General features: G+C 44.7%; 1 protein-coding gene across 2 annotated transcripts in view; it reads right to left on the bottom strand.

The window, feature by feature from the left end:
* Nucleotides 1–25525, bottom strand: part of NSMCE4A (NSE4 homolog A, SMC5-SMC6 complex component) — a 57268-nt gene extending 31743 nt beyond the window's left edge. For both annotated transcript variants that reach the window (XR_012235674.1, XM_073596222.1), the window contains exons 1-8: nt 25283–25525; nt 17580–17660; nt 16761–16891; nt 15032–15183; nt 14836–14935; nt 9850–9940; nt 8012–8106; nt 6613–6661 (exon numbers count right to left, since the gene is read on the bottom strand). Coding sequence is in view for 1 of the 2 variants with exons in the window: in XM_073596222.1 (XP_073452323.1) it covers nt 6613–6661; nt 8012–8106; nt 9850–9940; nt 14836–14935; nt 15032–15183; nt 16761–16891; nt 17580–17660; nt 25283–25418 (835 nt within the window). In the remaining variant the exon portion in view is untranslated. The remainder of the gene's footprint in view (nt 1–6612; nt 6662–8011; nt 8107–9849; nt 9941–14835; nt 14936–15031; nt 15184–16760; nt 16892–17579; nt 17661–25282) is intronic.
* Between the last annotated feature and the right edge of the window lie 328 nt (nt 25526–25853).

Genomic DNA, 25853 nt, shown 5'->3' with positions numbered 1-25853 from the left:
TTAGACCCTAGATTTCTCCTCTGCCCTCAAAGCATCTGACCACACCAAGATCGGTGTGATAAAATGCTTCCCCAATTTCCCAATGGCGCTATTTACATCCGGCGAAATCTAAGTCATAAAATGCTCGTAGCTTCCGGTTTCTTAGGCCATAGAGATGTTTGGAGCCACTCTGGTCTCTGATCAGGTCTATGGTCAGCTGGCTGAATCACCGGCTGCATTCTCAGGTTCCCTGTTGAGACAGGAGAGCCAGAGAAAAACACGGAAGACGGTGGGGGGGGGGGGGCATTCTCTCCCACTGCTTGTAAAAGCAGTCTAGAGGCTAATTAGCCGCTAGGATTGCTTCTACATGAAAGCCGACCGCTGGCTGAAAAGAATGATACCAAGATGATACCTAAACCTGCAAGCATCATTCTGGTATAACCACTCAAAGTCGTGAATGCTGTACTCAGACAAAAATATGGTTAACAATAAAGCACAGTAAACGGTAAAGTATAAAAAATTGCAGACCTGAAAAGCAAACATGATAAAACATAATAACAATAAAACATTGCAGAATAGAATACAGTAAAAAAGAGCAGAACAATAGAGAGAATAGAGAGAGAGAGAATAGAGAGAGAACAATAAAACGACAACTATTATTTTTTATTTTATATTTTTGTTTGTGTGTTTTTTTTTTTTTTTTTTCACTTTTTTTGTAACTGTAACTTTTATAACTGTAACCGGTTCCAGGTTCGGGTCTCTCAAAATGCGATGGCATCTTGGGAGACCCTGTGAAAGTGTGTCCTAGTCTGTGCAATGCTGTACCCTACGCTAATACTCAGCTAGTGAATGGTAGCGTTCAAAACATTCACCAATGCAAAGACCAGGATTGTCAGGACAGGAGGGACAATAATAGCGGGTGTCACGCCTATATCCGCGCTTGCTGCAGACACAACATCTTTTTTGGGGGGGTTCGCTGGGTAGGGGTACTCGGGAGGACATAAAAATGCCTCTCATGCAGCCGACTGCATTTGGTTGGGGATGTGAATGGGGGAAGTACGGGCGCTGCAGAAGCGGTAGGTTCCCAATTAGGATTGGCGAATGCAGCAGGAAGGGCACTATGGGCACGACGGGCCTGTGTTTGTCTTTTTGGTGGCAGCGGGACACTACTTGTGCTTGCCACCTCACCAGCTTGAACTGCACTTATGGGACTCGCCACGTCACCAAGTGTTACTGCAGTGCTGGTTTGACTACGACCGGGGTGTACTAGGCCGCTGGCGCTTGCCAGTTCACCAAAACGCTACCAAAAAAACTGTTAACGATCGCAGGGATCAGGCCTGACTCTGCGAACGCTGCAGTTATGCATTTAGTGTTTTGTAAGTGACAGTGATCGATCGATACTGCACTTGGGTGGGCTGGGCTGGGCCGGGCGGAGGGGCAAAACGCAGGTGCTAGCAGGTATCTGGGCTGATCCCGCTAACACTGCGTTTTTGGGAACCCTAAACTGCTGGGGACGCCAGTATAGATCTGATCGGATCAGATATTGATCAGTTCAGATACTATACCACTAAGGGAGGTGTACAGTGCGTGCGTGGGTGTTAGCGCTACTGGCACTAACCTGACGCTGCCTGGGGCTGGTGCTTGCCAGTTCACCAAAACGCTACAAAAAAAACTGTTAGCGATCGCAGGGATCAGGCCTGACTCTGCGAACGCTGCAGTTATGCGTTTAGTGTTTTGTAAGTGACAGTGATCGATCGATACTGCACTTGGGTGGGCTGGGCTGGGCCGGGCGGAGGGGTAAAACGCAGTTGCTAGCAGGTATCTGGGCTGATCCCGCTAACACTGCGTTTGTGGGAACCCTAAACTGCTGGGGACGCTAGTATAGATCTGATCGGATCAGATATTGATGCGTTCAGATACTATACCACTAAGGGAGGTGTACGGTGCGTGGGTGTTAGCGGTACTGGCACTAACCTGACGCTGCCTGGGGCTGGTGCTTGCCATTTCACCAAAATGCTACCAAAAAAACTGTTAGCGATCGCAGGGATCAGGCCTGACTCAGCGAACGCTGCAGTTATGCGTTTAGTGTTTTGTAAGCGACAGTGATCGATCGATACTGCACTTGGGTGGGCTGGGCCGAGCTGGGCGGAGGGGCAAAACGCAGGTGCTAGCAGGTATCTGGGCTGATCCCGCTAACACTGTGTTTTTGGGAACCCTAAACTGCTGGGGACGCCAGTATAGATCTGATCGGATCAGATATTGATGCGATCAGATACTATACCACTAAGGGAGGCGTATGCTGCGTGCGTGGGTGTTAGCGGTACTGGCGCTAATCTGACCCTGCCTGGGGCGACGCATATCACCGCCGGGCGATCAGGGGGCTAAATCTTTATTCGGTAATAAACGGCGGGTTCCCTGACACTATAAAAAATAAACAAACTAACCAGCGTCACCCGTAACGGTTATACAGTGATCAGTGGTGAAAGGGTTAACTAGGGGGCAATCAAGGGGTTAAAACATTTATTAGATAGTATATGGGGGTCCCTGTCGCTATAAAACTCTGACGGCGAACCTAAATATTTACGTCCCTAACTAGCATCACCAGCGACACTAATACAGCGATCAGAAAAATGATCGCTTAGCGACACTGGTGACAGGGGGTGATCAAGGGATTAAAACTTTATTAGGGGGGGTTAGGGGGGTACCCTAGACCTACAGGGGGCCTAACACTCACTGCCCTGACACTGTAACTGTCACAAACTGACACCAATACAGTAATCAGAAAAAAAAAAAAAAAAAAAAAAAAACTGCTGGTGTCAGTTTGTGACAGGGGGGGGGGGTGATTGGGGGGGGATCGGGGGGCGATCGGGGGGGGGATCGGGGTGTTTAGTGTGCCTGGCATGTTCTACTGTGTGTGTAGTGTTGGTGCACTTACATTGCAGTCTTCTCTCCTCGGCCCGGAACGGAAAATACCGAGCCGAGGAGAGATGACATCATTTCCTCTGCCTCTGTGTACAATACAGAGGCAGGGAAATGATCCCATTGGCTGAGAGCGATCGCGAGGGGGGGGCCACGAATGGATGGCCTCCCCCTCACCTCCGATCGCCGGGGGAGATTTGCCGACCGCCGCAGGCACCGGGGGGGGGTCCGATCGGACCCCCCACCCGCGGGCAGGCAAGGACGTACATATACGTCCTTTTGCCTGCCCGTGCCGCTCTGTCGACGTATATAGTCGTGCGGCGGTCGGCAAGTGGTTAAGCTGCAAAAAAAGCTCAAAAAAGCAGCTGTAAAAACGTCCGTGTGCATGAGGACTAACTCTGTTTTAGAGTCCCAATCAGAAATTAGTCATAACAGTTTAGATAAAAAATACATTATAAAATACATTTTTTCCCTTTTATATAAATAATCACATTCCCTCTCTTCTCAGCTGCATACAAGTTGGAGGGAGGAGATGCAGAAGCACACTTAGCTTCCCAGTGAATGGCTGTGCAGCAGGAGCCTGTCAGGACAAGTCTGATCATTGGAGGAGAGCATACTGAGTTCCCAGAATAGCGAGAGAACTGACCACAGTGTGGTCAGTTTTTAACCACTTAAGGACCAGCCTCGTTTTGGAATTTAGGTGTTTACATGTTTAAAACAGTTTTTTTTGCTAGAAAATGACTTAGAACCCCTAAACATTATATATTTTTTTTATAACACCCTAGAGAATAAAATGGTGGTCATTGCAATACTTTTTTTCACACCGTATTTGCGTAGCGGTCTTACAAGTGCGCTTTTTTGGAAAAAATTCACTTTTTTGTATAAAAAAATAAGACAACAGTAAAGTTAAAAGTCGCGTCAAACTTTTACCCTCAAAAATCTCCATAGGCGACATTTAAAAAATTCAACAGGTTGCATGTTTTACGTTACAGAGGAGGTCTAGGGCTAGAATGATTGCTCTCGCTCTACCGATCGCAGCGATACTTCACATGTGTGATTTGACCACCGTTTTCATATGCGGGCGCTACTCAGGTATGCGTTCGCTTCTACGCACGAGCTCGTCGGGACAGGGCGTTTAAAATTTTTTTTTTTTTTTTTTTTTTTTATTTTATATGATTTTATTTATTTTATATTATTTTATTTATTTTTACACTGTTTAGAAGAAAAAAAAAATTGTGTCACTTTTATTCCTATTACAAGGAATGTAAACATCCCTTGTAATAGAAAAAAGCATGACAGGTCCTCTTAAATATGAGATCTGGGGACAAAAAGACCTCGGTTCTCATACTTACACTAAAATGCAATAAAAAAAAAAGTTGTTTAAAAAAATGGCATTGAAAAAAATATGCCTTTAAGACGTATGGGCGGAAGTGACGTTTTGACATCTCTTCCGCCCTGCAGTGTCATGGAGACGAGTGGGCGCCATCTTTCCCTCACTCCTCTCTAGGCACAGCTAGAGGACAGACGCGATCGCCTCCGCCACTACCGACGGCTCCGGTAAGCGGCGGAGGGCACCGGATCACAACGGAGGGGCCCTCTCCCGCCACCGATAAAAGTTATCTCGCAGCGAATCCGCCGCAGAGACCACTTTTATCTTGTAGCCGACCACCGCAGGAAAACGGAGATACCGGGGTTATGGCACCTAGCTGCTGCCATAACAACGATAACCGCCGGCAAGGTTAGGACATCGTACATCGCCATGCGGCAGTCGGCAAGTGGTTAAGGAAAGCAGAGAGACTGGCAGGAACACCAGGGATTTCACATAAAGGAAGCAATACAAAGAGAATACTTTCTCATACACGTACATGCAGGCACATGTCAGGAATATGAAGTGTTGGTGTAACAAACTTTAAATTTATATGTCTAAGAATAAATCAATTATATTTAGATTAACAGTACATTTCTCAATGTAGACTGTAATATAAATTCCCAGTATTCTGTTCCCCTTCCACTCCAAACTTTTTACCTGGTAATCTTGTTGGTAAGCTCCGTTCTGCATCACTGCCTTTGCAGGGCTAAAGTGACACTAAACAAGATCCTCTAAACATTCACACACATCCGCTGCTACTAAATGGCCCTGTAATCAATTTTTCATGAAAGTTTCTCACTGTTATTTTCATCCCCCTTGTACATCCTCTGTGAGCGCCCAAACCTCTCCTCTTCCTCACTACCATTTGTGAGATACAGTATATACTTGAATAGAATTTTTTTTTCTTAGTGTCACTTTAAAAACACTGGTGAAGTGCTTCTCAGTTTGCAGCAGCTTTGTCACCCTATCCCCACAGCGCTTCCCCATAGGACAGCAGGATGATGTAGTCATGCATGCATTTCACTGCCGACAATATCTACAATAGTCCTGCAATGCTGGCAGCTATTGATCAAAAAAATAAAAATAAATTCTAGTGTGCGGAGCTCTCAATGCACTTCACTTACATGTGTATTACAGTTATTCCTTGCAGTTTATTATTTTCTTGCAACAATTCAAACCTTTTTGGATCCCAAGTGGATGAGTAGCTGGGTATTAAAAACGTAAGAGTCGTAAATGTAAAGGTCCATAAACTTATATCTAAGGACTGTACTAGAATGCACTTTTTTTTTAGAATCCTGAAATACTGGCAAACGGATACACAGGCTCCAGAATCAAAGTATCTGGCATGCTAACTTTAACATGGTGCCATGGGAAGCTCATCAATGAGCTCACAGGATGAACAAGAGAAATCACTCAATTCCCCAATCTACACTAAAGAGTATGAATGGAGGGATCTATACTGCCAGCTGTTGTATTAAAGAAACCAAAGCACCAGCAGCTGTCTGAATACCTGAAATGTAACCTCTAATAATTAGATGCAGACGTTGTTGGGCTGACAATATTCCACCTGGCTTCTTCGCATTTTTAAAATCAAAGTTTGTTGAGTTGGGTGTTGCTGAAAGGGCCATCCACGACTTGGTTTTCAGCCAATTCAGCAGGAATCAGCCAACATTCAGGTCGTGGATGGCTAGACTAAGTAAGCACTGTGAACAGACACAGGTCCACTAAACAGTGAGAAGACCGCCTTAGAATCTTCAACCAAGGAGAAAGTAAAATGCTGACCTTTTTATTTTTAAAGCAGAGTTTTACTCTTTCAATGAACATTGACTACATTTTAAATCCTTTTGCTGCTAGCATCAATAAAATTGATAGGAAAGTATATCATATTTACATTTCTTTCAGTTTCCAGTCCTAGGCAAATGATATCATACATCCCAGGAGTGTTAAAGAGAAGAGGAGGGGTTTTCTCAGCTAAGCACACCCTCCAGCCTGAGCTAAGGGCAGATGGAGTTCAGGAAGTAAATACTACATGAATCATCTGCCCTAAAACAAAATGGCCACGGTCAGAAATGCTAGAGGGGTGTTTTCCAAAGCGATTCCTCAACAAAATAAAGCATGGAGACATGGATGGATGGGGGAATTTGTTCTTGAATATTAAAAATTTATCAAAATAGTGTTTTTGGTTTGTGGTGCTCATCCCATTCTTTATTTCACTGTTACTACAAACTCCCTCATAGGAGAGGTATTATTCATCAGATACAAACACAACACATGCAATAACTGTATTGTTCTTAAGGGTAAAAAACAAGGCACAATCATTTTAATTCTTTAGGTTTGAAGCTTACCTATCACTGGCAGCTTGTCATTATCAAGTTTTATTCTTGCAAAACCATCCTAAAAAGGAGTTGAAGAAATGACATGAGCAGAGAAGAAAGTCATGCATCAGAATGTGAAAATATGAAGTACACCATGAAAAGAAAAAATAAATAAATAAATATATATGGTATGTTGTATGTATGTATGTTTGTTGTAAACGTCGGATGCTGTAGAAAAAAAAAAAAAACACACCTTCAAGGCAATGGCATAATGTGCTAGTATGCATTGCATACTAGCACATTATGAAATACTCACTTTGGAATGAAGCCCTCCAACGCTGTACTGTCACCGCTGACATGTTCCTGCATTTAGAAGCAGTAAACGCTCTTCTCCTGAACGCAGACGAATCGAATTCAGGAGAGGAGCGTTTTAGCAGAAAATGGAAGTAGCAAAAACACGTGTAAACACGTTTAAATGTGAATTAATGATAGGCATGTTTAGTGTCTTAATTTTAATGGCCAGAATAAATTATCCTAGCTAATGAAAATTAACGGCCAAGCGCTGGATGCTGTTAAATGCGAGTAAAATGTGGCTAAACATGGTACACACGTTTATCCGAGTTTTTCTGCTGCCAGGAGGAAGGCATCTAGGTCCAGTCCAGTGTGCATGAACCCTTAGTACAGGGGTCTTCAAACTGTGGCCCTCCAGTTGTTCAGGAACTTCAATTCCCATCATGCCTAGTCATGTCTGTTAATGTCAGTTTTACAATGCCTCATGGGAAGTGTAGTTCTGCAACCGTAGGAGGACCGTAGTTTGAGGATCCCTGCCTTAGTAGAACTGAGCGATTCTGGATAAAATGAGAATCAAAATTTTTTTGCTGTGAATAAAGATCACGATTCTCGTGGCGTAACATCATCTTTCACATTATGTTTTTTTTTGTTTTGTTTTTTAATTAATTAAAGTGTATTTAAAAAAAAATAAAAATTGCGTTTGAAAAACCATTGCGCAAATACAGTGTGACATAAAATATTGTAACAAACACCATTTTATTCTCTAGGGTCTCTGCTAAACAATGACAGTGGCTGATTCCTGCCGCTGTTTCAGTCACCTGCGAACGGCTAGCTGCAGCCGCTGAGCCTTGTACACTTCCATGATAGGTTTGTGTGCTTCCAGCAGCAATCACCGCAGGTAATCACTGGCTGGGCAGACAGCTACAGATAGCTGCGGTCCCCGCCGACCTCTCATTGAAGTGTAGAGGGCTCAGCAGCCCCAGCCAGCCGCTCACAGGTGACGGAAACAGCTGCAGAAATCAGCAGATTCCCGCTGCTATCACTTGCACCAGTGCTAGTGGCCTGTGCAAATATAGTCTAATACATCAACAGAAAAAAGAACCAACAATTATTATGTACAGCTGTATGGAAGACTTACCCTAATGATAAAAGAAACATGGAAGATGTTCTCAACTGTACGAGCAAAAGAACGTGGATCGATAACAAAATCAAAGAAAGATATGGGAGTATCAGCTATCAAAAGAAAAAGAAAATTGAAATTAAATAAGCGTAATTAGAGAGCATATTTGAATGTTTTTATGCACAGATTAACTTTATAAAGCTACACATCTATTTAATAAATCTCCAACCTCTAATGCATCACTTATAATCAAATGCTAATCTACTGACGAAAAAGTAACATGAAAAAAAAAATTAAATTAAAAAAAAAAAAAAAAAAAGCAGAGAATAATTGCTTTACTATAATTCCATGGCCAACAACGCAGAACATTCATAAAGCATAGTAACAAAAGAAGTCACAGAAATTTTGGAATTCTTGCACAAACTGTATATGTGAACAACACAGGCTTGGTAACACCACTCATATTTGAGAGCTTTGGCTTTTTAGATGGTATGGACTCTGCTTTGTTACTTGGCAATGTTCATATGTGCTTTTTTGTGCCATGGGGGAATGTTAAAAGTGCCACTGGGCAGGGTTTGTGATTGGGCAACGTTCACGTGTGCTTCGTTATATGTTCTGCTACCCAATGTTCTTTGTTATACAGTGGATATAAAAAGTCTACACACCCCTGTTAAAATGTCAGGTTTCTGTGATGTAAAAAAAATAAGTCAAAACTTTGATCCAAATCAACAAAGGAATGGAAGAGGATTAAAGTTTTGGAATGGCCCAGCCAGAGACCAGACCTGAATCCAATTGAAAATCTGTGGGGTGATCTGAAGAGGGCTGTGCACAGGAGGTGCCCTCACAATCTGACAGATTTGGAGTGTTTTTGCAAGGAAGAGTAAAGTCAAGATGTGCCATGCTGACAAACTCATACTCAAAAAGACTGAGTGTTGTAGTAAAATCAAAAGGTGCTTCAACAAAGTATTAATTAAAGGTTGTGCACACTTTTACAACTAATACGGTTTTTGTTTTCTTTACTTCTCTCCACCTCACAGAAACCTGACATTTTAACAGGGATGTTAAATAACCACTATACTTGTACCCAAGAAATGAATCACATCATCCTAAATTAATGGTGACATAATAAATAACAGGATGCCCTGAACTAGGATAACAGCTAGGTAAGCTTTTGACATGCAAAATGTTATAAGATAAATATTTGCTCTGTCATTGCTTCCTTTAGAAGTGGCTACAAGGAATCATGCAAATTTTCTAGCTGCACCTACAGCAAGAATGCCAGTCAGCATATTTCTTGTGGCTGAGTAGTGCATCTGCTATTGCCGACCTCTGCTTCTGAATACGATTGTTACTTGACAGTAAATTGCCCCCTGTAGTCTGAAAACTTACATAGAAAAATTGGAAAACACCATCGAAAAGAGGAGGTCAACAATAGCAGCCTACATATTTCAGGCGCCACAGTTTTGTTTTAGGGCTGGTTCACACCACAAAACGCACCCCAGATCCGTTCCAGATGCGTTTTTGCATGAATGTTTTTAGTAACACGTTTTTGGCGCGTTCCCAGATGCATTCCAGAGGCTTTTTTTTCTCTACTGTAAAGGGGTCCAGTGCGTTTTTCAACGTTCCAGTACAGTCCAATGCAGTAAAAAAATCCAGCACATTCTACTTTTTTTTTCTGGAACTGGAAAGCCCTGGAACTGACTGCACTGGTGTGAACTACGCCATTGAAAACCATATAACCTACTTTCCATGCTTTTTGATGCAGAAAAAAAAATACACTGGACTGCATGTGGTGTGAACGGGCCCTTAATAGAAAAAAGGTAAGCATCAAATTAAAACAAATAGTTGAGACTCACGGTCGTCTCTAAAATAGGTCTGTAGATAGCCTAGAATACGCTCTACTTCTTTTTCGGTTGCTTCCTGGTGAGACTCTTCCATTTTTTTCAGCTAAAAAAAAAAAAGAAGAAGTACAAAATATGCAAATTATATATGCAGCACCTTGTTCTAGTAGAACAAAAAAAAAACCCTGCTTAAACAATTTGTGTAATGCACGCAAATTGCACACAGCATCTTACACAAACCAGGATTTGACCAGGGTCAAGTGTATAGCCAGAGATGCTCAGATAATTGAAGCGCGGGTATATTGTGCAGTGGGCACAAGCACTACCAAGTGTGCCTTCTGAAGGGGGAGTTCTGGTGAGTTCTGGACTGCATTGCATTACTGACAACACCACAAGTACATGTATGTGCATAGGCACACTTAAAAATTGTGTACACCCTGAATGCTTTAGGACCTATGCATGGGTAAAACACGGTTTATAAATTAATACCCCAATACACTCTTCATTAAAGGTCAACTGAATGCAAACTATAAAAGCAGAGCACTCAGTCACAAAGTGAAACCACTGTATGAGAACACACAGCGTACAGCAGGGGTGTCCAACCTCGTGACCTTCCCGGGCCACATTGGAGGAAGATCACAAGTTAGCAATCACTAATATAGATAATGTACCTGCATATTAAAACTTCATTTTACTTTCTAATATTTTTTCTTATACAAGTAAAAGAAAGCAACATAAAACGAGTGTGATATTTGACAATGTTTTTGATAAACCAACGCATCTATATCTGGTGTGAAGGATGTAGTAGCAATTCTCAATAAATCTCAAGGTGCGCATCAGATATTTTGGTTCTAAATTTGCCTTTCGTGTGCTTCATCCTTGAAAATTGTTGCTCACAAATGTAGGTGCTGCTGAAAACTGATGACATGAATAGGGTGTGATTGTGAAGAGTGGGAGATTTTTCTTTGAGAAGATACAAACTTATATATAAAGTCCAGTAAAAAGGACACTGTCAAATGTTTCTTCGACCACGTGTTTGCTAAGTGTAAACACATTTTTACAAAAAATTCCCCAAAAAATAATGAACATTTTTAAGTAAGTTTAGGAATTTATGTTGGGCCGCATTCATAGCTGTCTTGGGCCGCAGGTTAGATACCCCTCTGGTGTACAGTGTTCTGTACCTGAATGTTCAAAGCATTAGTGTACATGGCCAGGAGGAAGGTGGAAATAAGGGAAAAAATAAGAGTGGCACATGTATTTCATATGCTAACATCCATGGTTTATTTTTCGCTTAAAGTGGAGTTCCACCCACTTTTACAACTCTTCAGCATCCCTCACTAAACTGTGCACTGTAAACGAATTGGATATTTAAAAAAAAAAAAATTCTCAGCACCTACTGTATATCTGCTGTATTCATTTTTCACTTCCTCCTCCCTGGCCATGGCCCATCGCATCATTTCCTGTTTGCAATGCCTTCTGGGAAGGGGTGGCAACTTCCTCTGACACTGCGGTTGCTATGGAAACCTGACCTGAAACCTATTACACTGCTTGTGCTGCACTGAGCATGTGCGAGATCTGCAAGGATGAGATCCAGGAAGAAATACAGTCTGGCTTCAGATGCCCACACTTAAGATGGCCACGGCATGCTGTAAGTTTATAAAATAACAAACTACTGCTATAAACTAACAAAACAGACCTTAGTTTACAGACTAACTTTACTAGAATACATTAAGCTTGTGTATTATAGGGGTATTTTTATTTAAAAAAGTATAATTTCGCCCGGAACACCACTTTAATAAAATATGCTTTTATCAAAACTTCCATTTTCCTGGGATAGGTGTTTGGTAATAGCAAGGAAAAAAGCTGGTGGGCAGATGACTGTTTCATACATAGAAGAGTATTTCTATAACCTGTGAGAAATCCTGGGAGTCTATTAAAGCACTATAAGCATTTGAAAACATTCAGCCACTTATTCTTTACAGCAGACAAAGTAACTAAATTACAGTAAAACCTTGATTTCAGAGCGTTTTGCAAGACAAGTTTAAAATTTAAAATAAATTTTGACTTGACATACAAGCGATGTCTTGATATACAAGTAACGTCATTTCACAACTGAGTATAAAACAGAAGAGAGGTGCCTCAAGTGTAGCAATATGGTTACATTTAATGAAGGTACAACATTTAGCAAGTCACATGGTTGATGATTAAAACCGGCACAGGAATCCGGGGTAAAGCTGTCCACATAGACCATCATCTGCACCACCATCTACGTCATCCCTTCCACAAGCGCTTCAAGGCTCGCTTTCAAATCACACTATCGCAGGGTAGTCTTCCTGGTCACGATTATAGACTGACAGCTCTGAGAGCCAGCGGTGCGAAGGATGGTCTATGTGGACAGCTTTACCCCAGATGCCTGCATACTTAGATGTGCCTCTTAATCATCAACCATGTAACTTGCTAAATGTTGTACCTTCATTAAATGTAACCATGTTGCTACACTTAGAGGGACCTCTCTTCTCTTTTATACACTGCACGTAGCTCCTGCTGGATTTTGCTTCTAATCCCCTAGTGGAAGCTGCCATTTGTGGATGGACATTTTATGGTTACACAACCTATCACATAGCTTTAATATTTTTATATGGACTATAAACTGAAGGACATATAAATAAATGGTTGTGGAACAAATCATCTGAGTTTCTATTATTTCTTATGGGGAAATTCCTGTTTGATAAACAAATGGATTACTACAACACTCAGTCTTTGGATTACAAGCATCTTTCCGGAATGAAATTACACTCGCAATACAAGGTTTTTCTGTACACCAGTGAAGCAAAAGCATCCAAGAGGCACTGAGATTTTGATGCAAGTTCATACAAAGAAGTGAGAGGGCCATGTTCATATTTGAACTTGCAAATATTAAAAAGGCAACTAACTCCCAAAAAGAACAGGCTGCACAGCTGGTGAGTCGATTGGAGGCGGAATTTGTTGCCAACCTATCTGACTCCACTAGAGAGGCATGGATTTCCACCCAGGAAGCTATGGTCCGTATTTGCACTTCAGCTGCGGATAGAAAATGGTTCTTTAGTAAACTGGCATTTTATGAGGTGGCAGAGCAGACTGGTCGCCTATTAGTCAAGATTGTTCAATCTCACCAGGCCTCCCTGTCTATAGGTGCCCTACGCACAAGGAATGGGACCGTGGTCAATTCTCCAGATCAAATTATGAATGAACTAGTAGAGTTCTATTCTAATTTATACCACTCTAAACAACAGTACTCTGTAGATCCTTTACACAATTTTTTGCAAAGGGTGGATCTGCCTTGCTTGTCAGACACTCAGACGCTTTTAGGACTCCCCATTGCCATTGAAAGAATTACAGCTGAAGACTGGTTTGTTCCCAAACTCCATGGCACCGGGGGATGACGGCCCTCCCATGGGAGGTATATAAGCGTTATGGGGAAGTTGTCTCCCCTTATTTACTTAAAGTGTTTAATGCTGCTAGACGACAACATTGCCTACCCATGTCCATGACTAAAGCAAATACCATATTATTATTGAAACCCGGTAAAGACCCACTGGACCTAGGTTCCTATAGGCCTATATCCCTGTTGCAAGCAGATACAAAAACATTTGGCAAGGGTATTATCCCTGAGGTTGAATACTGTTATTAGAACTATTATTCACTCGGACTAGTCAGGATTTATACCTCAAAAAACCATGGCAATCAATTAACGCAAAAAAAAAAAAAAAAGGAAGCGAGAAGGCAAAAATATTTGAAGAGCTCACTGGCTCAGGTTAGACTGCCTACAACAGACACGCTATCCTTCAGTGAGTACCCCAAAATGTTACCAGAAAAGAAAGGAACAAATGGAAGGAGGGCCAGACTAAAAGATACTAAAAAATAAACAAAACAAAAAAATACAAACAACCAACGCATTTAGGGGATCAGAAAAAAACTCCCCCTTCATCAGGACCCAAAACACATTGGTTATTTTAGTACAAAGTGGCTATATTAAGCCAAACTACACTCAATGACTCGAATCGAGTTCAGTGGCTTCCAGACCTCACTGCAGTTCTTCACTGGGCAAGTTGATGGACAGCAGAGTATTGCAACTTTCAAGGCAGGTGTAAATGTGATTGGTTACTGTGAGAGAAATTTTTTTTACATCAGGTTTTCTGGCTTAGGCCGGCCATACATGGTTCCTGCTGAGCCGGCCGATATTCAAACCAATAATGGGTAGGTTTCAATGTACCAAGTTGATCAATCGATCAACTTGGGTACAGCCAGCCTGCCGGATTCGCTTGCGATTATCGCAAGCAGCTGCTATAGCCATTAGCAATAATCACTGTCTTCTACCAGCGAGGACAGCTTCCCCCACCCACCCCCCACAGAGAGAAGACAATTGCTCGGCAGGAGGGGTGTGTTGATGGGGGACTCGTGCAAATTTGCATCGTCTATGGCCTGCCTGGACTATTAAAATGTTAATTAAAAGAAAAACACACAATGGATGTACTGAGAATACTATACTCCTCCAAGGTTTAATTTTCAACTCCGACTGTAAGCAGCTATGCATGGCTTCATAGCAGTGCAATCACAAGAACTGCATGTAAGGCCTCTTGTACACTGCAGCTTGAAAAAGCTCAGTACAGCTTTATTTTTTTTTACTGAGCTAAAATAAAGCCTATTAATTGTAATGTGACTATGCACACAGGTGCGTAAACAAGAGCTGTGCTTTCTTCAGTAAAAAAAAAAAAAAAAAAAGCAAAAATAAGCATTTTTGGTCAGTAATTTACACCTCATGCGTGCAAATGTGCGTAACTGTGCACAAATGTGGGCAAATGTCCATTCACATATTGTGCAGAACAAAAACACGAGAACACGTTTTCACGCGCGTGCATAAATACATTTTAAAAAACGGTTTTAAAAACGACTGAAAAAGTAGATGCTTAAAAAAGGAGTATCGTGTGCAAGAGATTTTTTTTTTTGTAAAATGCCTCATACCTGTGCTGGCATCGCTCTCTTCTCTTCAACTCTTTCAGCCCTCCGTTGGCGTTCGATTCTTTGCCGAACTACAGCAGGTTCCGTCTTAAAGGATCCCAGCCTAGAGAAGTAAAAAAGTAGAAATGAGATTTAAGACTGACCAAATTAAGTTTACTCCGCTCTGTTCTGAACTGGAATGGCTCAGTCTGTCACTCACATGAAATGAAAGGTGGGAGTTCTTTTGAAATATTTAGCAGCTCCAGTTCCAAGTTTATACCAAGCATCTGGGGGAAGATATCCTTTGGCAAATGATTCATCTTCACTGTCACTGTCCGGGTTTTCCAACCGATTAATGCCCATGAAGGTAAGCTGCAATAAGGAATAAAAGGATTTTTGTACTAACAGCAAAAGTTCATTGAGAAACACAGCTTGATGATAACTAAAGGAGTTGTAAAGACAGAAGGTTTTTATCTTAATGCATTCTATGCATTAAGATAAAAAGCCTTCTGTGTGTAGCAGCCTCCCCAGCACCCCCTAATTACTTACCTGAACACCATCTCTCTCCAGCGATGTCCATGAGTGTCTAAGCTGTCCGGGACTCTCCTCCTGAGCAGTGCCATTGGCTCCCATGGCTGTCAAAGTCAGTTAGCCAATCAGGGAAGAGAGGGGTTCCCCGAGACGACGTCAGATTGTGACAAAACACGCATAGGGAGGTTTGACGTGCTGACGCCATCGCGCTGTACTCAGTGGACGGGTGTTTGCAAGCCAGCAGGCTGTTTTCTCTTGACCGTTTTAAACATCACTTCTGAAGGTGCAATTTTAAAAAGCTTTAATAAACCTTTTGGTACATTTTACACTATGGAGAGTCATTTAAATTTCTGGGTAACGCCTGATCTATCCCCCTGGTGGTGTGATGTTCGAGTTTCCCTTGTCGTTTGGTGCTTAGCTCAAGTTTCTTCCCAAGCAATACCTGTGGACATTCAACACCCCTCCGGACAGAGGCCCTGGTTTCTTAGCCGCAGGCTCATAAGAGCATGCCCTTTGGTAAGCGCGGCGCGCATTTTATGTGGTGGAGATGCACTGTCTTTGAGACGTGTATATCACAAGAATCTACACTGATGTGCTTTTTATGGACTGTTTACTAATTTTCATTTTTACCACACATGTTGCTGTGTGTTGTAGTTCACACACATTCACTGTTTTGGATCATTCACTATTTTTCCTTGTTTTATTTTATTTTTTATAGCGCTGCTACTTTGAATTCTATAATTGTACATGTATGTATCTCACGGTTTTAGCAGCTGCTTTATTTTATTTATATTCTGTTGTTTTTTCTATTTTTTCCTTTCTTTTCTTTTTAATGCTATCTATAGTGCGTTATTTTCCATTTTTCCAATTCAGGCACTTATGTGTCTAGATATAAAAAATAAATTTATTAAAGCCCAACTCCAAACAGCTAAAAAAAAAATATTTAATAAATCATCCTTTGCAGTGGTGTTGTGCCTGCAAGGGTTAAATTGCTCATTTTAGTCTACTGTAGGGTAACAAAACAAAAAAAAGAAGGATCTACCTCCCTAAATTCACCTCAGCTCCTTCTCCCCCACGCTCCAGAGGTCTAGGATCTTGACATCAAGGCCAAAGCAGGGTCCGTAGCTGTGCACTGGATGTGATGACACCAAGGACAATCCACAGCTGGAGCATTAAGGGGGCAACATCTGCTAGAGGAGTGGAGGATCAGGTAATTAAAACTATTTCTCCTCCCCCCTAGAAAAAATTAACTATTAACCCTTGCAGGGCGAGCACAGCCACACCGCAAGGGATCGTTTTACATTTTCCCAGAGTTGGGCTTTAACCAAAATAATCAGTTGCATTAATTGGTGTTTTATATCTGCCTGGATTTCAGTTTAATACCTGTTCTTGCACACCTTAACCCGAGTACGACTTACCAAATCCTCTGCAAACGAACTTGGGTCAAACACTGTCAGGTCTGTGCGGAGTTGACTGGCTTTCTCTTTCCCCAGGTTTGATGCCAAAACTAATAACTGAGCGTCAAGTGCAGCTTCTCTGGCTTTGGACACTGAAATTGCAAATACAGGAATTGTACAGATGGAACATGTTCATTAAAGCATTAGTAAAGCGTTAGTAAACTCTGCCTACAGTTACAAGGCTTACCTGTAAGTACAGTAAGGATCTCTTAAACATGTACCGTTTAGAAGATATTCACATTTGTAGTGGCCGGAGATGTCACAGATGCGTGCGCACTGCACTCTGAATAGACAGCCCACTGGAGTATGTTGTCCATTGAGAGCACTGTGCCACACCATGGAAGCGTCCAGGTCCTGTGCCAGGTGGCTGCCCTGCTGCTTAGAAAACAGAGCGGGTTGCAGAGAATACTTTGCATTTTCTCTGCAATTTGGCAGGATGAGGTGGAGCTCATGATGTCAACAGCCCGCCTCTCCCCCTCATCAAATCAAAGAATACTTTGCATTCAGTGTTCTCTGAATGGTGCCTGTGCTAAGCGACTTACCTCCTGTGTTCACAATGCAGCAGGACAGCCGCTTGGCACAGGAGAGGAAATTAGTGGAGATCACTGTAACAGCACTGCCTATTACAATGGTTTCCAGCTTCCATAGGGATCCCTCAGGTATTGTACATACAAAATTGTACATTGGTCCACACTGGTTCAATCTAACTAATGTAAAATATGCCATAACTAAGCATCAGCTTTAATATATTAAATAAAAAGTGAAGAACTGGACACTTGCCTCCTTCAAAGAGTTTATTGGCTTGTTCCAGGGTCTCGGTCAGCCTGTTACTACGGGAGCTGAGCATGTCATCCCTGTTCTCTGAAAAAAAAAAAAAAACATTATTATTATTATACAGGATTTATATGGTGCCAACAGTTTACACAGCACTTTACAATATAAAAGGGAGATAATACAGTTACAATACAATAAAATACAAGAGGGCCCTGCTCAGAAGAGCTTACAATCAAAAAGGGTGGGGCAAGTGGTACAAAAGGTTGTAACTGTGGAAAATGAGCTGATGGAAGTGATGGGAGATTACTTGGAGACGTGATAGGCTTCCCTGAAGAGATGAGTTTTCAGGAATCGCCTGAAGGTAGCAAGAGTAGGGGATAGCCGGACAGATTTAGGTAGAGAGTTCCAGAGGATTGAAGAGGCTATGGAGAAATCCTGGAGACGAGCATGGGAGGAGGAGACAAGGGAGCTTGAGAATAGGAGGTCTTGAGTGGACGGGTAGGGTTGGGGCAGAGTTGTGAATGGCTTTGTATGTTGTAATTAGTATTTTGAATTTAATTTGCTGGGTAATCGGATGCCAGTTTAGGGATTGGCGGAGAGGGGTGGCGAACACTGTGCGGTTGGTAACGTGCAGCAGCAGTCATGATAGACTGAAGGGGGGATAGCCTTTGGAGGGGTAGGCCTATGAGGTCCTACCCGTACCGTAGCCTCGCCAAATAGTTGCATGTTTGTCTTCTCCCTGCTGCCGGCTCGCCTGCCTGCCGCTGCTATGTTCACAGCCTGGCAGGCGGGCACGGGTCTGTCCCTTCGATAAGATCTCTGCACTGTCCCCCTCCCCCATACTGCTTGTCTTATTGATACAAGATGTGAAGCTCAGCCCTGGGACTTTTTAAGTTAGGAAGTCTGTGATTGGGGGGGGGGGTCAGTCTGCGACGGGAGGGCTGTGACGGGTCGGTCTGCGACGGGGGGGGGGCTGTGGCGGGTCGGTCTGCGACGGGGGGGCTGTGGCGGGTCGCTCTGCGACGGGAGGGGGCTGTGGCGGGTCGGTCTGCGACGGGAGGGGGCTGTGGCGGGTCGGTCTGCGACGGGAGGGGGCTGTGGCGGGTCGGTCTGCGACGGGAGGGGGCTGTGGCGGGTCGGTCTGCGACGGGAGGGGGCTGTGGCGGGTCGGTCTGCGACGGGAGGGGGCTGTGGCGGGTCGGTCCGCGACGGGGGGGGGGGCTGTGGCGGGTCGGTCCGCGACGGGGGGGGCTGTGACGGGTCGGTCTGCGACTGGGGGGGGGGGGGGGCTGTGACGGGTCGACCGGGGGGCTGTGACGGGTCGACCGGGGGGGGGGTGGGTTGGACTGTGACGGTCGACCGGGGACGGGGGGGGGGGGGGCTGTGACGGGTCGACGGGGGGGGGGCTGGGGGGGGTTTGGGTGTGCTATGACGGGTCGACCGGGAGGGGGCTGTGACCAGTTGACCGGGGGGGGGGGGGGGAGTTGGGGGGGATCGGGGCTGTGACGGGTCGACCGGGGAGGGGGGGGCTGTGACGGGTCGACCGGGGGGGGGGGGCTGTGACGTGTCGACCGGGGGGGGGAGGGGGGGGGTCGGCTGTGACGGGTCGACCGGGGGGGGGGGGGGCTGTGACGGGTCGACCGGGGGGGGGGGGCTGTGACGGGTCGACCGGGGGGGGGGGGCTGTGACGGGTCGACCGGGGTGGGGGGGGGGGCTGTGACGGGTCGACGGGGGGGGGGGGGGCTGTGACGGGTCGACCGGGGGGGGGGCTGTGACGGGTCGACCGGGGGGGGGGGGGGGGCTGTGACGGGTCGACCGGGGGGGGGGCTGTGATGGGTCGACCGGGGGGGGGGGCTGTGACGGGTCGACCGGGGGGGGGGCGCGCTGTGACGGGTCGACCGGGGGGGGGGCGCGCTGTGACAGGTCGACCGGGGGGGGGGGGGCTGTGACGGGTCGACCGGGGGGGGGGGGGGGGGGGCTGTGACGGGTCGACCGGGGGGGGGGGGGTGGTCTGTGACGGGTCGACCGGGGGGGGGGGGGGCTTGGACGGGTCGACGGGGGGGGGGGGGGGGGGTGCTGTGACGGGTCGACCGGGGGGGGGGGCGGCTGTGACGGGTTGGGCTGTGACCGGGAGGAGGCTGTGACGCGGGATGGTCTGCGACCGGGGGGGGTGGGTGGGGTCGGGGCCTGTGAGGGGTCGGTCTGCGACCGGGGGGGGAGGGCGGATTCATTTGGCCTCTCCTATGGATCACAGAAGTGCAATCCGTTTTGCACTCCTGTGACCCGTTTTCAGCAAAGAGCAGACTGAAGTCCGTTCTCTGCTGATGTCACAGGAATCAGTCCAGGCACCGCATCATCACGACAATAAAGTCTGGACCTGCCAGGTGCCTGGACTGATACCTGTCTCAGCCTCTCATTAAGCGAAAGTCTGAGATGGCCGCTCCTCGCCCCTCCACAGCTCAGCGTTCCAGTGAGTGAGGAGGGAGCAGAGCTGCTGACTGACAGTCTGCAGCTCTCTGCTCGGGGACCTGTGAGAACCGAGTCATCGGCGATATTCGACCGCTCGGTTCTCAGTGTAGAGGCGCCAGGGGACCGATAAACACACTTCTCTTTTAAGGAAGGTACATAGTTGGTGAGGTTGAAAAAGACACCAGTCCATCCAGTTCAGCCCGTGGTGTGTGTGGGTTTATGGCTTGTTCCATCAGCTCCATACTGATATGTCAGTTAGTAATGCGAGAGGAGACTGAAGGAGTGAGGGGAGGAGTAGAGAGACAGATTTGGGTGTCATCGGCTTAGAGATGGTATTAGAAGCCGTGGGCAGTTATCAAGTGACCAAGGGAGGAGGTGTAGATAGAGAAGAGAAGGGGTCCAAGAACAGAGCCTTGGGGGACCCCCACAGAAAGAGGAAATGGAGCGGAGGAGACAGAGTTGTAGGTGACACTGAAGGAGCGCTGCAATAGGTAGGAGGAGAACCAGAAAAGAGCAGAATCTTGGAGGCCAAGGGAACGGAGATTTTTTGAGGAGGAGCGGATGGTAAACAGTATCAAAGGCTGCAGAGAAGTCAAGTACTGTAGTAGGGGTATGGAGTAGAGGCCATTGGTTTTAGCAGTTAGTAAATCATTGGTGAGTTTTTGTAAGGCAGTTTCCGTGGAGTGCTGCGAGCAAGAGCCAGATTGTAAGGGGTCAAGTAGGTTATTTTCACGAGATTAGAGATTTCTCTAACCATATATTTGGTTATTTATATTTACCCCTGCATAGAGATATTTAAGAATAAATTGCCTTTTTTTAAAAAACTTTACATATTAACTAAATTATACACCACACTTTTAAGGTTATTAACCGATTAATCTAAACAATAATCTGCCAATGACTCGATTATGAAAATACTCGTTAGTTGCAGCCCTACTCCTATCCTATGCAAGCACATATACAGCCACCCATACGTGTGCGCTCCGGCCTGGGACCACACATACGCTGCGCATGCGCACACAAGGGCAGCCCTGAAGCTAAATGAGTGCCGCCGCCTGCAATGTAGGGCTGCAGCTGGGTCTAGCAGGACGGGCCATACTGATAGGGTTGCTGGGACATGTAGTGCCAGACAAAATTATCATGTGACCTGTTTGGTATGCACTTACCGACAAAAAGTTTGGGGAAGGAATGCTGAGGGGTCTGGAGTTAGCAGTGGGGGAAACATCAGTTTGTAAATACTTTCATCTATGATAAAGGAAAACGCTTTCTGGGAGATATTGATTAGTAATTATTAAAAAAGATTTTGTGTTTAGAATGTAAAATAGTAAATGGGCCCTTAAAATAGTATATTTGTTAAAGCCAAATTGAACTGTCAGTTTAAGCCTAGGATCACACAGTCACATCACGTGATTCGCACGGCAATCGCACCACGTTCCTGTGCAAATCACTTGCAATTCTGTGCAGTGCCATTTTTGCCCGTTTATTCTGAATGGCTCAAATCGCACCGTATCCACATGAAAACGGTGCTGCAGCTTTTTTCCTTCTTTTGTTCGCACTGGAACCGACTCACTTGGGTGTTCATACCCATGCAATTCGGTTCAGGCAAATTAACTGCGTTTTGCTAGCTGATTTTGGGGTGTTGTTAACTTTTAATTGACACCCACAGCAGATCGCATGAACACAGTGCTATTGCTATGTGGGAAACACACAGGAATCGCTGCCTTTACCGCAATCGCATCAGTGTGAACCTGGCCAGATATTTAATGGCTTACAGGTGGTTTTCTTTTAAAAACAGACACAACATAAATTAGAAAAGCCTGTCCACTGCCAGCAGCAACATAGGTGCTCTCTGTGTGGAAACAGTGGTCACAAGGCAGAGGTCTGAAAGGTTTACACACCTTCACGACCAGGCCATTTTTTGCGATACAGCACTGCCTTATTTAACTGACGATTGCGCGGCCGTGTGACGCTGTACCCAAATAAAACGTATGTCATTTTTCCCCACAAATAGAGCTTTCTTTTGGTGGTATTTGATCACCTCTGCGGTTTTTATTTGCTGCGCTATAAACAAACAAAAAGGCCGACAATTTAAAAAAAAAAAAAAACAACAATTTTTTTTACTTTCTGCTATAAAACATCCAATAAAAAATCAATAAAACATCAATTTAGGCCAATACGTATTCTGCTACATATTTTTGGTTAAAAAAATCCCAATAAGTGTATATTGATTGGTTTGCGCAAACTAGAGGTCGACCGATATGGGTTTTTCTCTGGCCGATGCCAATATTTAGAAATCACGGCGGCCGATATATGATGCAGATTTTTTGGGGCTGATATGTTAGGTAGATTTTTTTTTTCCCTTCATTTCATAAAATCTAACAGTTAGATCCTTTTTAACACTGGAGCATTTTTTAGGCGCTTTTGGGCTAAAAATAGCGCCTGTAAAGTGCCTGCAAAACGGCTCCCCTGCAGTCTCAGTGTGATATCCCGAGTGCTTTCACACTTAGCCTCAGTTCACACCAGAGGCGGCACGACTTGCAGGTCGCCTCACCGAGGCGACCTGCACACGACTGCCGGGGCGACTTGCAAGACGACTTCTGTATAGAAGTCTATGCAAGTCGCCCCCAAAGTAGTACAGGAACCTTTCTTCTAAGTCGGAGCGACTTGCGTCGCTCCGATTAGAACGGTTCCATTGTACAGAACGGGAGGCGACTTGTCAGGCGGCTAGGTCGCCTGACAAGTCGCCCCCGTGTGAACCGAGCCTGAGGCGATGCGCTGGCAGGATGTTAAAAAAAAAAAAAAAAAAAAAAAAAGTCCTGCAAGCAGCATCTTTGGAGTGGTGTATACCGCTCCTCCGCCACTCCTGCCCATTGAAATGAATGCGCACCGCTGCCGAAAGTGTATTTCGGCAGCGGCGCTTCACATCGGCAGCTAGCTGGGTTATAAGCGCCGCTAAAACTAGCAGCATTTTACCGTCAACGCCTGCCCGCTACAGTGTGGACGCAGCCTTAATTAATAAGTGATACAGAAAATTTCTTACATTTAAACATTTATTAAACAAAACAAACCTCCAATCAGTTCACTTGTATGTAGAATTTAGATTAAAAAAAAAAATATATATCTTAAATATTAAATACACAAAAACAGGTAATCAAAATTTTTGGCCAAAAAAAAAATGGGCTAACTTTACTGTTTTAGTTTTTTTTTTTAATTCATTAGTGTATTTTTTCCAAAAAAATAGCATTTGACAGACCGCTGCGCAAATACCGTGTGACATAAAATATTGCAACAACCGCTATTTTATTCCCTAGGGTCTCTGCTAAAAAAAAAAATATATGTAATTTTTGGGGGTTCTAAGTGATTTTCTAGTAGAAAAAACAGGATTTTTACTTGTAAGCAACAAGTGTCAGAAAAGATTTAGTCTTTAAATGGTTAAACTGAGAACTTCTCCACACAGTTCAGTCCATTGATAAGTAGAAACATTGTATATCTCTTCTTGGTTCTTTTATCAGATTTGGCAGAATGCTCAGAGAGGACAAACAAGTCACTCCATTGAAGACTTCAGGCAACTTGCATTGACTTCTATTACAGAAGTAATTTGCAAGTCACGCTGAAGTTATAATCGGCCTTATTTATCAGCACAATCGCCGATTAATTAAAAAATTACAAATATTGGCTGATACATCGGTCGACCTCTACTACAAACTATGGGATGTTTTTCTTTATTTTAAATTTTTTTTACTAGTAATAACGGCGATCAGTGACTTATAGCAGGATTGCGATATTGCGGTGGATTAATCAGACACCTGACACTTTTTGGGGGCTAGTAACACTAATACAGTGATCAGTGCTAAAAATATGCACTGTCACTGTACTAATGACACTGGTTGGGAAGGGGTTACAATCAAGGACGATCGAAGGGTTAAACGTGTTCCCTGGGAGTGCTTTCTAACTGTGGGGGAGGCGCTTTGACCAGAGGAAGGTAAAGATCTGTGTTTCTGCTTAGCAGATACACAAGATCTCCATCTTCCCCTCTCACAGAATGGCGATCTGCCGTGTTTACATAGGCAGACCACGGCTCTGCCCGTCTCCCAAACAATCGGCAGGTCCCGGCGCACATCGCATCAGCAGGACCCACCGATTGGCTCCTGCTGTGTCCAATCACAGCAGGAGCGGGTCGCCGGTAGCAAGCGCCCCAGACACGGATGTGTCCACCCTGCCGCAGAAGATGTACAGCAGGCGCTCCACAAGCAGTTAATACAAAAAAAAAAAATATGAGCTGTAAAACTTTGCACATCTTTTGTTTTGCAATGCAACTTTGCAATGCAGCCTGGAGCCATGTTGCAGCACGCTACGATAAAATGCAGCGCAGATCTTTACTTTTTTTTTTTTTATTGCAAAAAGTAAAAAAAAATTTTTTTTTTTTTTCAAAATTGTCAGTCTATTTTTAGCTTATAGGGCAAAAAAATAAAAACCGCAGAGGTGATCAAATATCATCAAAAGAAAGCTCTATTTGTGGGGGAAAAAAGACAAATTTCATTTATGTTCAGCGTTGCATGACCGCGCAATCGTCAGTTAGGGCCCTTTCACACTGGGGCGGGGGTGGCGTCGGCAGTAAAGCGCCGCTATTGTTAGCGGCACTTTACCGTCGGTATGCGGCCTCTAGCGGAGCGGTTTTACCTCCCTGCTAGCGGCCGAGAAAGGGTTAAAACCACCGCAAAGCGCCTCTGCAGAGGCGCTTTGCCGGCGGTATAGCCGCGCCGTCCCATTGATTTCAATGGGCAGGAGCGGTGAAGGAGCGGTATACACTCCACTCCTTCAGCGCTCCGAAGATGCAGCTAGCAGGACTTTTTTCCCCGTCCTGCCAGCACACCGCTCCAGTGTGAAAACCCTCTGGGCTTTCACACTGGAATGAAAGCAGCGGCACTTTCGGGTCGGTTTGCAGGCGCTATTAATATCGCCTGCACACCGCCCCAGTGTGAAAGGACAATTAAAGTAAAATAAAGTAGTGCCATATCACAAAAATGGCCTGGTCATGAAGGAGGGTAAATCTTCCAGCGGTCAAGTGGTTAATGGCACCTGAAAGGTTTGTGGCCCTTTTCCAGGCATTTTCTAAGTCTAGTGTAACTTCCTGGCCCTGGTGGGCACCAACTCCTCCATGCATTGCACTGAGATGGCGATCAGCCCTATACTGGTGTCCGGTCCTCCGATCACACACGGCTCGCCCCCGGGACACTTACGGTGCATGTTCTGCATGAGCTCCCGGTACTTGTGTCGGATCTCCCGTCGGTTCCCATTGTCCCGATCTCCAGCTCCGTCTCCGTCCATGAACGTGTCCCCATGGTCCTCCCCACTGGTGGATCTCCGGCTGGACATAATTGAAGAGCCCGATGACAAGCCGTCCCAACTCCGATCACTCGGCTTTGGCGCCGCTGAACTACGTAAGACACAACACAGACCCTACGGAGGCCGACAGGGACCAGGACATGTGACACCGCGGAGCTCTGCGTACCAAGCCTCGTTCTGATTCCACCACACTCAACTCTATGAAAGTGTTAGTATAAGTTTTTGTGAAATTTATGTTTCACCTACAGGTAAAACTATAATAAGGCTTACCTGTATAGCTCCCAACTGTCCCTGATTTCAAGCAATGTTCCTCATTCCTCCTCATTTGTCCCTCATTTTGGTCTGATCTATACAGTTGTATTTTCATCCAAATTCTAAATGGCTGCATTTGTAAATTTTAAAAGCCAGTATAAAGGAATAGTAGTGGTAAAAAAAGTTCCTTATGGATTTAATTAACCTTTTTTT

Source organism: Aquarana catesbeiana, linkage group LG08, assembly GCF_042186555.1.
Source record: "Aquarana catesbeiana isolate 2022-GZ linkage group LG08, ASM4218655v1, whole genome shotgun sequence".
NCBI classification, from domain to species: domain Eukaryota; kingdom Metazoa; phylum Chordata; class Amphibia; order Anura; family Ranidae; genus Aquarana; species Aquarana catesbeiana.
Note: the sequence above shows the minus strand (reverse complement) of the source record. Positions and strands in the feature narration are given on the sequence as shown.